The sequence below is a fragment of the Erythrolamprus reginae genome, chromosome 1 (genome assembly GCF_031021105.1).
Source record: "Erythrolamprus reginae isolate rEryReg1 chromosome 1, rEryReg1.hap1, whole genome shotgun sequence".
Classification (NCBI taxonomy): domain Eukaryota; kingdom Metazoa; phylum Chordata; class Lepidosauria; order Squamata; family Dipsadidae; genus Erythrolamprus; species Erythrolamprus reginae.
Genome location: NC_091950.1, coordinates 271800251 through 271814509, shown reverse-complemented (window position 1 = coordinate 271814509; position 14259 = coordinate 271800251). Strand labels below are relative to the sequence as shown.

Sequence of the window (14259 nt, the reverse complement as noted above, 5' to 3'; positions counted from 1 at the left end):
ACATTGTCTATCTCACCTCCATGGTGCCTTCCCATGTCAGACTCCTCTCTCTCCCAGGGGGAGATCCTCCTCCCAGACTCCAGGTGGATAAAACTGACTGCCTGGCACTTGAGCGAGTCATCCATTTCTTTCTCTGGGCGCTTGGAGAGGGAATAAATTACTTCGTTGTTGTGACTCTCTCACGCTGCCTCTCATATACCCAGTGTGAGGTTGCCTCCCAGAGCGTTGGCACGGAAAGGCAAAAGGGTGTGCTTCGCCCCGGCCGGATCAACTTGCCTTCAGACAAACCGAGTCACCAGTGAAGGAAGGGCGCCGGCTACAAAGCGAGCGAGCAAGAAGGGAGTCTTTCAGCATGGGAAGGAAGAGGTAGCAGGTAGCAGCAGCAGCAGTCGCCTTTTGGTCAAAGGAGCGGGAGGTTCCATCCTCGCCCGCTGGGTTTCTCTCTCTGGCGGTGTATAGGAGGCAACCTCGCGCCGGGTGTTTGGGAAGCATGGGGTCCTCACTGCCTCAGAGTCCCCTTTCTTTTTAAGCCTTAAAATTTTGGATTTTTAAAATTCTCCTCACCTCACCTTCTTCCTTCAACAGCGACTCTCCCTCTTCTTCCCCCTCCCACCCAAATTCTGAGCTTTTACTTCTTTCCTAAAGGGGTTTGCATGCATTATTTGCTTTTACATTGATTCCTATGGGAAAAATTGCTTCTTCTTACGAACTTACGGTCACGGAATGAATTAAGTTCGTAAGTAGAGCAGTGTTCCCTCTAAGGCGCGTAGTGCGCTATAGCGCGGTGGTTTTTCCCTCTCAGAGGACCTTCTCCTCTCTTCCCCGCTTTGGCGTCGATAGCCAGGGCCGAGGCTGCCCCGGCTCTGATACCCACCCGTGGGGCATCGGAGGAGGCGTCTTAATATGCTTTAATTTTCATGTCTCTCAGCTACGTAAAAACCTTTAGTAACTTATAATTAAAAAGAAAAATAACAAATATCAAAAGAAAAACGCAAGCTACTGAAAAACAACATGGTTTCTTCCCTTTAGCAAGAGTGGTAGAAATTTGAGGGATGATTATTAAATATGGACTGACTATGGAATGATGGTAAAATATATATTTAGATGTTGTTTAATATTAGGATGTATTAATTCGTAAAATTGGATTAGAATTTTAAAACTATATACAATTACATAGGTAAAATTAATGGAAGATACATAGGTTAAATAAGGGGTTTATGATATGTACTGTATGATTTTGAGCTTGCATTATGAATTTAAAATATACTTGGAAATGTAGATTGATGAAATTAATAATAGTAAATGCTAAGTGCCTGAAATTTAATTGAGCTTGGAAATATTGAATGAAATTATAGAAAAGTAAATATGGAAATATATTAATTGATGCATTGGTGTTCAGATAGATTTTCATAGTATTATTAGATTACTATAATACTATGATAAATATTTAAGAAATGAAGATTTTAAAGCATGGATTTATTAATAGTTGTGTTTTTGGTTTTGCTGGTTGTTTTAGTTTTAATAGTAATAGATTTTGGTTTTGTTTTATTATTAATTTCTTTTAATAAAAAAATGAAATTTTTTTCTTATTTATTTATTTATTTATTTATTCATTTGACTTCTATGCCGCCCAGTCCCAAAGGGACTGCCGCTCAGACACTATACTTTTCCGCCCACACCGAAAAAAAATTAGAGGGAACACTGAAGTAGAGGTACCACTGTATATCAGTTTCAAAAAGTAGCCAACGGTCATATGTAACACATCAGAAATGAAGACAATGGAGTTCAAAATGATAGTACAGTGGTACCTCGACATACGAGTTTAATTCGTGCCAGAGCCGACCTTGTATGTCGATCAATTCGTATCTCGAACCAATGCATTTAGATTTGGCTTTTCACGCCGAGATAACTGGAAAAAAATGGAATTCTTGCGCCACCTAGTGGACGCTTGGCTCGTATCCCAAATTTGAGCTCGGGTGTCGAACAGAAATTTTGCTCACGTTTCAGCTCATAACTTGGAATACTCGCATGTGGAGCAGCTAGTATCTAGAGGTACTACTGTACTTACAAATTCCAGAATTCCTGGCTGGGGATAATGAACCTAAAATCCAACAGTTGGAGAGCTGCAAGTTCTACTTATCAAATTCGAGCCCAGAAATATTTGAGATGAAGAAAACCTTTAATTTATTTTCTGCTGAACTGGATGCAAGCAGGCTCAGGTTGCTGCTGCTTAATGCCAGGTCGGTGGTAAATAAAGCTCTCCTCATCCGGGATTTAATCCTCGATGAGGAGGCCGACCTGGCATGTATTACTGAAACCTGGCTGGGCCCAGAGGGAGGAGTTCCTTTCTCTGAAATTTGCTCAGCTGGGTTTCAGATATGGCATCAACCTCGACCCCAGGGAAGGGGGGGAGGAGTGGCTATTAGAGCCAGGGAGAGCCTTTGCCTACGTGGACTCATTGCTCCAGAGATTGCGGGTTGTGAGTCTCTCTTGATGAAGTTGGACTTAGGGGTTCAGGTGGGCTTGTTTCTCACGTACCTGCCTCCCAGCTGCGTGTCAAAAGCCCTGCCTGTGCTGCTCGAGGAGGTAGCCGGGTTGGCGGTGGAGTTCCCGACTTATTGTCTTGGGGGACTTCAATCTGCCGTCACTCGGCGAAGCCTCTGGACTGGCACAGGAGTTCATGGCCACCATGACAGCCATGGACCTGACTCAAGTAATACAGGGTCCGACTCACAAGGGAGGACACGCACCCGACATGGTATTCCTCTCTGAGCAATTGAGTAATTGTCTGAGACTAAGGGGCTTAGAAGTATTGATTTTGTCATGGTCAGACCATTTTCTACTACGGCTTGACTTCCTGGCTCCAATCCTTCCCCGCAGGGAGGCGGAACCAATTAAGATGTTCCGCCCCAGACGCCTGATGGACCCAGAGGGCTTTCAGACGGCGCTTGGGGTTATTCCAAATGCACTCGTCCACAGTTCGGCGGAGTCTCTTGCGGAAGCCTGGAACAAGGCTGCAGCGGAGGCTCTTGATCGGATTGCGCCTTTGCGACCTCTCCGTGGCGCTAGACCCCGTAGAGCTCCATGGTTCAACGAGGAGCTCCGGGAGTTGAAACGCCAGAAGAGACGTCTAGAGAAGCGATGGAGGAGGAGTAAGTCTGAATCTGATCGAACACTTGTAAGAGCTTTTATTAAGACTTACAAAGTGGCGCTCAAAGCGGCAAGATGCGCGTATCATGCCGCCTTGATTGCATCAGCGGAATCCCGCCCGGCCGCTCTGTTTAGGGTGACCCACTCCCTTCTTAACCAGGGGGGAGTTGGGGAGCCCTTACAGAGTAGTGCCGAGGATTTTAACACGTTTTTCGCTGATAAAATCGCTCAGATCCGGGCGGATCTCGACTCCAATTGGAAAACAGAGTCGGCTGACAACGAGTCAGTCGAGGTGACTGGGGCCCGTACTTGTCCACCTGTCTGGGAAGAGTTTGATCTGGTGACACCTGATGAAGTGGACATGGCCATTGGAGCTGTGAGTTCCTCCACCTGTTTACTGGATCCGTGTCCCTCCTGGCTGGTTTCCGCCAGCAGGGAGGTGACACAGAGCTGGGTCCAGGAGATTGTCAACGCTTCCTTGGGGAGGGGATCCTTTCCATCATCCTATAAAGAGGCGCTCGTGCGCCCCCTCCTCAAGAAGGCTTCCCTGCACCCAGCCGTACTCAATAACTATCGTCCAGTCTCCAACCTTCCCTTTATGGGGAAGGTTGTTGAGAAGGTGGTGGCACTCCAGCTCCAACGGTCCTTGGAAGAAGCCGATTATCTAGGTCCCCGGCAGTCGGGTTTCAGGCCCGGTTACAGCACGGAAACTGCTTTGGTCGCGTTGATGGATGATCTCTGGCAGGCCCGGGACAGGGGTTTATCCTATGTCCTGGTGCTTCTTGACCTCTCAGCGGCTTTCGATACCATCGACCATGGTATCCTTCTGCACTGGCTGGAGGGATTGGGGGTGGGAGGCACTGTTCTCCAATGGTTCTCCTCCTACATCTCCGGTCGGTCGCAGTCGGTGTTAGTGGGGGGCCAGAGGTCGACCCCGAGGTCTCTCCCTTTTGGGGTGCCTCAGGGGTCAGTCCTCTCCCCCCTGCTATTTAATATCTACATGAAACCGCTGGGTGAGATCATCCAAGGGCATGGGGTGAGGTATCATCAGTACGCTGATGATACCCAGCTTTACATCTCCACCCCATGTCCAGTCAACGAAGCAGTGGAAGTGATGTGCCGGTGTCTGGAGGCTGTCGGGGCCTCGATGGGTGTCAACAGACTCAAACTCAACCCGGATAAGACGGAGTGGCTGTGGGTTTTGCCTCCCAAGGACAATTCCATCTGTCCTTCCATTACCCTGGGGGGGGGAATTACTGACCCCCCTCGGAGAGGGTCCGCAACTAGGGTGTCCTCCTCGATTCACAGCTCACATTAGAGAACCATCTTTCAGATGTGGCAGGGGAGGCGTTTGCCCAGGTTCGCCTGGTGCACCAGTTGCGGCCCTATCTGGACCAGGACTCACTGCTCAGTCACTCATGCCCTCATCACCTCGAGGTATGCTCTCCACATGGGGCTACCTTTGAAAAGTGTTCGGAAAATCCAGATCGTGCAGAATGCAGCTGGGAGAGCAGTCTTGGGCTTACCTAGGTATGCCCATGTTTTACCAACACTCCGCAGTCTGCATTTCCGGTCACAATTCAAAGTGTTGGTTATGACCTTTAAAGCCCTTCATGGCACTGGACCAGAATATCTCAGAGACCGCCTGCTGCTGCACGAATCCCAGCGACCGATTAGGTCCCACAGAGTGGGCCTTCTCCGGGTCCCGTCTACTAAACAATGTCGGTTGGCGGGCCCCAGGGGAAGAGCCTTCTCTGTGGCGGCCCCGACCCTCTGGAACCAACTGGCCCCGGAGATTAGAACTGTCCCTACTCTCCTTGCCTTTCGTAAGCTCCTTAAGACCCACCTTTGTCGTCAGGCATGGGGGAACTGAGACATCTCCCCCGGGCATATACAATTTATGAATGGTATGTCTGTATGTATGTTTGTTTAGAAAATGGGGGTTTTTAAGATATTTTTAAAGTGTAATTGAGATTTATTGTAAATTGTTTCACTTTGTTGTGAGCCGTCCCGAGTCTGCGGAGAGGGGCGCATACAAATCTAAATAATAAATAAATAAATAACTATAAATGTCTATATAGTGTCCAAATTATTAGGCTTACTTTTTAAAGACTGCTTAATCATTGTTCTAGAATCTAGACAATTTAATAAAATGAAGACACTTTTTAAAATAAATGTTTGATCTGAAGAGGCCCAGTGCTATTGTATCTTTTTTAAATAGCCAAGAATGTATACTTCCAGAAAGCCACATCAATTTTAAAGATATGTAAATGTATAATCTGAAATGTGTGTCCTGTTTTAGTACTAGGGCAGCTGAATTAAACCCTGACTTAGTCATGTTTGGAGTAGATCTATTTAAATAATTGGGAATAATTAGGGTGACTACATTTTAGAAAAATTTCTGGCATTAATATACTGCCATAATATACATTTATCCAGTTCTTTGCTATTTCTATGAGCCAGGTACACTTACACAGAAATACACAACAAAGAGTGTATCATCTGCATTGTTTCCTTCTTTTTCCTCCTCCAAAACCAAGGTGCGTCTTATACTCAAAAAATACAGTAATAGATAAAGATTATGTAATATGTGTACAATTACTGACGCAAACATAGCGAGCCGAAGAAAAAAATTGGAAAGTATTACTTGAAAAATATGAAGGAAAAATAAGGATATACACTATTTAAAGAAAGTGTTGTAATACATGAGTATAGCAAACACGATATTGGAATCTCCTGGCTTTGTCCTGAAAACTGCCTGTGTATTTGCTTATGAGAAAGAAAACAGTGTTTCTTGTAACACTGAGTCAGAAAAGGTAATATACAAGAAGGCAGCAATTCTGCAGCTAATACTTGACTCCTATGAAATGTAATCTAGAAAAGGCTCATTTGAGTGTTTGAGACCATTTCTAAATGACAACCGTTTTAAGCATAGATGAGGTTTTTATAAGAGATAGTATTAACTCTCTTGCATTATTACCTTAAGTAATCATTGTATGATAACCATGCATTACTATTATTGAGTTCACACCAGTGGCCAGATGTCTGCAGCAAAGGCTTCCCCTTTCCTCATAATATTAGAGAGAATGGAGCAAGACAAGTAATTATTAGAAGGTTCTTAGGCTCCTGCTAAAATATTAAATGATTTCTTACCAGAATCTTAGTAGAGACACAGGGTTTCAACAAAGGACGTAGCAGGATTAGGAGAACAGCATGTACATGAATAATATTAGAGAAAACCATTACAAACTGTCCTCCAAACCATTAAGTTTTAATATACTAATCTAGTTAATATACTTGCAGTGTTATGCCGGCTATAGAAAGGTTATTTTGCTTTCACACAGTCAAATTGTTTCATTCCAAAACAATTTTTCAGTAAACCTGCAGTACAATCACATTAGCCCAATTTCTGCATTCTACTTCTCTGTAAACACTGCTTTTATTTATATAAACAAAACTAAATGGAATTTATGAACCTATAAAAAATGAAAACGAAAGCTTTCAAATAATACTTGACTAATATCAGAAGCAACAGAATAATAGCTGATATTTTAATGTGCTCTGAGAAACGCAAATAAGTTAAAAACATAAACTCAAAGAAAGATTTCAGCTTCCTGAAGTTACATTAAAATGTCAGAAACAAACAGGAAAATACGTTAATGCAGTATTAATAACAGGAAACAAAACATATAATCACTCAAAGTCTATTTGGCATTGTATTCATTCACATTAAACATATGCATAAGTATGAAGAGACAGCTAGCAATAACTAGTTATTTGGACCTCCAATTAAAGTGAATTTCAACAGTTCTTTGCAAGTTTGCTTCTGGACTGTAATCTTCAGGATAGTGTGTAAACTTCACCTCAGAAACAGATGAAGAAAGAAAAGGCACTCTAGACATTCTGGATTAATATCTGAATCTACTGCAATTTTTACACTACAAAATAAAATCAACAGAACAGTAGAAGTAAAACATTAAAGTCCAGAAAAGAACAGTTTAAAAAAAACAAGCAATATAAAACATAACATTTGAGTTTTCAGGTCAGAAAATAGAAAAAAAAAAGTTAATGGATCTTGTGACTCAGCAGAATTGCCATGTTCTTGTATTTTTAAAGTAAGCTTGGCCATACCACATTTTACAACTGTTTACTTCTTAAACCATGAGAAGAGATGACAATAATCCCATTCGTTACATTTCACAACAAATCTGTTAGCTTGAGGTTAGAACTGAGTTTTTTATATGGCCACTGAAACACTGAAATAATAACCAATACATTTTTAATGTTTTTATAAAATGTTGAACAAATTTCAATTCCTTTCAGGTCAAGCAGATGTTTTGGTACATCCATCTTTGGACATCTTCACTTTTCATCAAGACTTCGCCTAATTGCCTCTTGAAATTCTTCATCATCATATGTATCTGCATAAAAAATATCAGAATGTGAAACTGTCCCTAAATAACAATAGCACAATTTGGATAGTAATTTGAAAGAATAAAGTGTACCTAGTTAGTGCTCTATGCCACACAACTGAAAAACCAAACATTTCCAGGTGAACATCGGCGGGGGCGGGAAATGAATGGGAAATCCCATCGGGGGTAGTCACAAGGCAGGGGAATCCCTGCATCAGTAAGTGAGCACACGCGCAGTAAGAGAGCCCAGGGACCCGGGCTCATGTTCGTAAGACGGAAAGGGTTTTTAAGACGAGGCAAAGAAATCTTAACCCCCGGGTTCATATCTCAAAAAGTTTGTATGACGAGGGGTTCGTAAGACAAGGTATCACTGTATTTGCTTTTACCCATCAATGCCCTTGATGTCAATTGCAGCATAAGAACAGATTGGGAAAGGAAGCCACTGAAATTCTTGGGTCAGGGAACATCTAGCAGAAAAGGGCTGGGGATAAGGGCAAGGAACCAGCCTTACTCTACTTGCTTCAAAAGTCGCTCTGCATTTTGTCTTGGGATGCTCAAAATATCTTCAGCTTCTCAGGAACAAATTAAAGTAAACTTAGGATAGACCACATTTGGGTTCATGTTGTGAACTAAGGTATATTCATGCTGGTTCGCATATACAGATAGTCCTCAACCTACGACCAATGTACCCTCTAAGTCTAAGGTGCGCGGCCACACGGCCGCGCACCCAAAAACACTGCCCCCTTTTCCAAGGCCGCGCACGGAGCCGCGGCCACCGCTGCCCCCCAGCACCTTCTGGAAAATTGTTTCTACCATCAGAAGAGTTTGTAGTGATATGCAAATATATCCAGCATTATTAACCCTCCAAAGTCTCAAAAATAGAAGACTTTTTACCAGAATGCAGTTTTAATTAAAAAAGCAATCTACTACTAATTATTCCAACATACTATTTTCCTATATTCATATACTCCTATATTCCAACAAACTATTTATTTGTTCATTAAATATAAAAGTTGTTTGTCTCACCATCAAGTTTTTTGTCCTTAATAACATCTGATGTACTGTGGAAATTAAAACATACCATTTTGGCCATTTGTTGCTTGTATAATCTGATCCGTCGTCATTTGAATATCAATCTCTTCATTTTCTATAATCAGACACAAATACTTTAATCCTGCTACATTTCAATTCTAACAACTGGCTTTCTTTGTCAGATTTCTGTTGATTGGAATTTATTTTTTGCAATGGAAAAAGACACGGAAACTAATTTAATCTCTTTGCACAGAGGCTATGTGGTCTTTCTGAAAAAGCAAGTTTGCAATTATTAAATTCTAGAACTTCCCTGTGATGGCAGCGAAAGGAGCAATTTTATCGAATACATTCAGTGTAACATTTGTGCTCGTTAAGACTGTCCAGCATAACAATAAATCATCTTTTGATTATATTGCATTTGGAACATTACCTCTGCTGTCAGGCATGGGGGAACTGAGATATTCTTTCCCCCAGGCCTTTACAATTCATGTATGGTATGTTTGCATGTATGGATGTTTGGTTTTACAATAAGGGTTTTTAGTTGTTTTAGTATTGGATTTACATGCTGGTTTTTGTTACTGTTGTTAGCCGCCCCGAGTCTACGGAGAGGGGCGGCATACAAATCCAATAAATAAATAAATAAATAAATAAATAAACAAACAAACAAACAAAATCTATATAGCATGATATACTGTATATAAGTATACAAAGGACAGGAAAAAAATAAACAAAATACAATGCAAGAAAAAAAGAGAAGGAAATAGAACCATGTTTAAAGTGTATCAACACCTTTTACTCCACCTGTGTATCTTTTCATATTTGTAATCATCTTTAATTGTATCATTTGTTTTGTAGGACTAATCAGTCTAGTCGAGTGACAACTGCTAGCAAATAATTTCATTCTGGCCTCAAAGAATGCCGCTTTCCTCCTGCCTTGGTCAATGCTTTAATCTTACCCCACAGTAAGGGAAGCACAGTAAGTTAATGAAACTCTTGTTAGGAATGACCATACTACCCTTCAGCAGGATGACCCTAAAATGGATCAGTCATTATTATTTTGTTGCATTTGTTTCTATTAAATGACAATGCACTGAATGAAAACAAACCTTTGACTGTATCCGAAATGGTGTTTAATATATTACACATCACGTCAGCATCAATCTTATGAGGATCTAGAATTCGGGTTAACCGCTGAGTCGTCTTAAGTTGATCTTCCAATTCTAGAAAGCTTTTGTCTCCAGAAAGAATGGTGAAAGGAATATGTTTTGGCAGATATTCATCAAGGCGGCCCACCTGTGAAAATTGTTATTATGTGAAACTAGAAACTTACACAGCTTAGACTTAGGCATGTCCCAGCCTACATATCCCCAAAAGGCAACTCCTCCCCCAAGAATTGCGTCCATAATTATTTCCTTGCAATCTCTCTCTTGCCTTAAATTATGGTTCTCTACACAGTATAAGTTAATGAGAGAAATAAATCAATTCTGCTTAAAATGAAAACCAAAATCTTAAGGTCAATCTCTTATGGCCCCAGGAAATACACACCAATATTTCCTAAAATTCCCACATGTTCTCTTTTTGGGGGAAGGGGAGGGGGATAAAAAAAACCTGATGCATAATGTTGTGGAACATTACATATTATAAAAAAGGAATAATCGACTAACTTGAAATACATATCCATGCTCTGAAATGTAATTGCTAGTATGAATTCCTGCATTTTAAGGGTTTTATTTATTTATTCATTCATTCAATTTTTATGCCGCCCTTCTCCTTAGACTCAGGGCGGCTTACAACATGTTAGCAATAGCACTTTTTAACAGAGCCAGCATATTGCCCCCACAATCCAGGTCCTCATTTTACCCACCTCGGAAGGATGGAAGGCTGAGCCAACCTTGAAAACCTTTTATAAGGTGTTTGTTTATCTGATGTCAGCCAATATTAAAGTGACACTTATAAATTAATATAATTTTAAAGTAATCTTTGTGTAAGTATCCACATGTAAAGTAAAAGCAGTTACTATATTTTTTTGGAGTATAAGACACAGGTCCCCCCCCCCCAAAAAAAGAGGGTGAAAATTTAGGCGTATCTTATAGACCAAATATAGGCATTTTTGGCCTCCAGAACCCTCCATGCGTCATATTTTCACCCTCCCAGGCCCCCAGAAGTGTTCCGCACAGCCCATTTTCACTTCTGGGGGCTGAGGAGGCCCAAAACATGAGGTGCGCAGGCCAAAAACTATTTTTTTCTTGTTTTCCTCCTACAAATTTAGGTGCATCTTATAGCCCAAAAAATAAGGTGCTTTTTATGTTATAAAAAGAAAGTTAATTAATACTAATATTAATGATTTAATACTAAAGGCTAGTAAAAATAATAAGCACTTTCATAATTGCAAAAAAGGAACTAAAAAATAGAATGATTATACTAATTATACATATAGTGGTCTGAAACACTTGTCAGTTAAACTTAGAAGTTTAATTTCTTTTTTTCCCTGTTTTTCATTAAATACCCAAAATTAGGAATGCAATAGTTCAGCATCCACAAAATCTTTACCTTTTACAGTATTTATCTTATTTGGGTATAATAATTTAAAATAACTTTGGAGAAATTATCAGAAACTAAGCCATAATTGTCTTAAGTTATACAGTACTCCAATCACTGACTGATACAAAATATACAGGGTAAGAAAAAATGAAGTGTTTTTCACCATAACAATATGTTAAAATTAAACAAACTAGCCCTAAATTAGGGTTTCCTTAACTACTGTGCAAGAATGTCAATGACCACGAGAGGGAAACATATTTTGTATATACAGGTATTATATGCCATCAAGTTGCTTTCAGCTCTTAGTAAACTACAAGGATAGATTGGAGGGGGGGGGGGACGAGAAATTTGTAACTCTCCTCCTTATGGTCATTTGTAGTTCTACAGCCTCATTTCAGAGTCTTAGTTATTTTATCAGTACAAAACCTGAAACCTACATGTACACAGATTGCAAAATCAGCAGCCTCTTTCCTTTTATCACAACGTGGATGAAGAAAGAAACACCCAATCTTGTTAAGGTAATTAAAGACCTTGCAGTTCACAGGGGGCTTCCAATGGGTATGTCCACCTAAGCAATGCAAGAGGAATGGAGTAATCATTAGAAACTAGACTGCCAGTTAAAATAATTTTTTTAAAAAAAATCAGAGGTGACATGACTAAAAACCTGTAACCGTTATTTTTCTAATTGTTATTCTATGATGCATACATTCGGTTCCCCCCAGATATCAGAGTTGCCCCCACCCTCCTTGCCTTTCGCAAGCTCCTTAAAACCCACCTGTCGTCAGGCATGGGGGAATTTGAAATTTTCCCTTCCCCCTAGGCTTATAGAATTTATACATGGTATGCTTGCATGTATGATTGGTTCTTTAAATTGGGATTTTTAAGATTATTTTTAATATTAGATTTGTTCACATTGTCTTTTTTATTGTTGTTAGCCACCCCGAGTCTTCGGAGAGGGGCGGCATACAAATCTAATTAATAAATAAATTATATATATACATATATATACATATATATATATATCACATGTTTTTTTGCTGAATCTGAAAATCAAGGGGGACTAGGATAGATCCACTTCAGCCCCATTTTGGCCTCATCAGCTAGCCATACCCACTGGGACTTGGGTATGGCTAGCAACTCCTGCCTTGCAAGGCAGAGAATCATCCCCTAGGCTACAGTATCCAATCCCTTCAGCTCTGCACCAGGGAAGGGCTACATATCCCCGTGTCGAATCACCCTGGTGTATTGAAGGAACATCACAGCTCCTTATTTTCTCAATTATATATTCCCAATGCTAAGTCTTATTGGAGATTACATACAGATTGTATCATTTTTGACCACAATCAGCTAGTGGCTAGTTAAGTTAATAGAGGCATACATTTTATAATGAAACCAGACTGATATAGCCAGTTTGACCTAGTGGTTAAGGATCCAAACTACAAATAAGTGGTCCTTGGTGCTCTCTGAGCTTGGTTGTTTTGTTACAGATGTTTAATTGCCCAAACTAAGTAACTTCATCAAACTAGACTAACACTGATGATGATACCTAGTCTGGGTAATGAAACACCTGTAAGAAAACAACCAAGCTCAGAGAGGACCAAGGACTATTCATTTCAATCCTGAGCTACAAATGTTCTCATTTGTTGAGATTAGAAACTGGATGACAGAGAGTTCTAGTTTTGTCTTTAAGTGACCTTGGGGTAGTCACTCACTCTCGGCTCTGTGAAGAAGGCCAGTGAAAAACACTTTCAAAATCTTGCCAAGAAAACTGCAGGGACTTGTCCAGGTTCTGGGAGTCAACAATGACTTGCCAACTGCCCACTGGGTAGGTGATTCTTACCAAGCTGCCTGTTTATATTGTGAGACCTCTACTGTTGTGGCTGAATTGTTAACCTCTTTCCTTACCCTGAAAGCCCCAAACAAAAGTTCCTTGATTGAGGGTTGCAGGCAATTGATCAAAAAAGTTTCCCCAGTTATCTAAATCCATCATTACAATGTGAGTCATGGTGCACAAATAATCCATGTCAGGAAGATTGCTTTCATCTATATGTAAGAAAGAGAGAGAAAAGAATGGCCAAAATATTCATGCATTTCTTAAATTGTAGATATATATGTTTCATACAGCTTCTAAAATGTAATTGTTTTCAAGAACTCAATATAAATTTAAGCCATAAAAACACAATATATTTTTGTAGGGAAATTACTCCTTTAATGCACAATACACTGCACATTATCAAATGATGCTCTTCTGACTTTAGACGATTACTTTCAAAATAAGAAAACATAGACAAGCCAAATCTTTGTATGGTATTGAATTGGTTCTGTTGTACATAAACATGCCCAACTGCGAAAAGTACCAAAAGAATTTAAAAGGTTAATTTAATTTTGTTGGCCACAGAAAATAAGGTTGCCTATCTTATGAGTAGACAAGATTGGCATAAGGAAAAACAAAAGTTTTCTCCTATATGCCTCCTAAACATTAACAAAAGTTTTCTCTTTACATGCCTCATAAAGCCGCCCCGAGTCTTCAGATAGGGGCGGCATACAAATCTAATAAATTATTATTATTATTATTATTATTATTATTATTATTATTATTATTATCATTAATTATTATTAGCTAAGCTCTGTAACAGAGATTAGCTAAGGACAAAAATATCCTCACCATGAGGCTGTACAATATTCTGAAGCAAGGTGAAAATGCTTAGGTTTACAAGAGATCCCTATACAAAAAGAATTCTACAGCTGGTGTGACTGTCAATTCTCAGACACAAGGGTCTGCTGTCTTATTGCTCTTTATTTCCTTCCTCAAAATAATTCATATCCTAACAGACAGGAAGCAGCAGGTGAAGCTAGGAAAAATCACATCAGATATATGTACAATTAGCACAGGTGCCCCCCAAGGCTGTGTACTCTCACCACTTCTCTTCTCTCTATACACTAATAACTGCATCTCATACGATCCATCTGTTAAACTACTGAAGTTTGCAGATGATACAACAGTGATCGGACTCATTCGAGACAATGATGAATCCGCATACAGACGGGAAGTTGAACAACTATTCTTGTGGTGTGAACAGAACAATCTAGAACTGAACACACTCAAAACCGTAGAAATGGTGGT

General features: G+C 40.2%; 1 protein-coding gene across 3 annotated transcripts in view; it reads right to left on the bottom strand.

Moving 5' to 3' along the window:
• Positions 1–6680: 6680 nt before the first annotated feature.
• The window catches only part of ZNF451 (zinc finger protein 451), a 28129-nt gene continuing 20550 nt past the window's right edge, over positions 6681–14259 (bottom strand). For all 3 annotated transcript variants that reach the window (XM_070733027.1, XM_070733025.1, XM_070733026.1), the window contains exons 11-15: positions 13041–13178; positions 11573–11703; positions 9701–9887; positions 8644–8709; positions 6681–7571 (exon numbers count right to left, since the gene is read on the bottom strand). In XM_070733027.1, the coding sequence (XP_070589128.1) occupies positions 7513–7571; positions 8644–8709; positions 9701–9887; positions 11573–11703; positions 13041–13178 (581 nt within the window). In that variant the 3' untranslated portion in view covers positions 6681–7512. The remainder of the gene's footprint in view (positions 7572–8643; positions 8710–9700; positions 9888–11572; positions 11704–13040; positions 13179–14259) is intronic.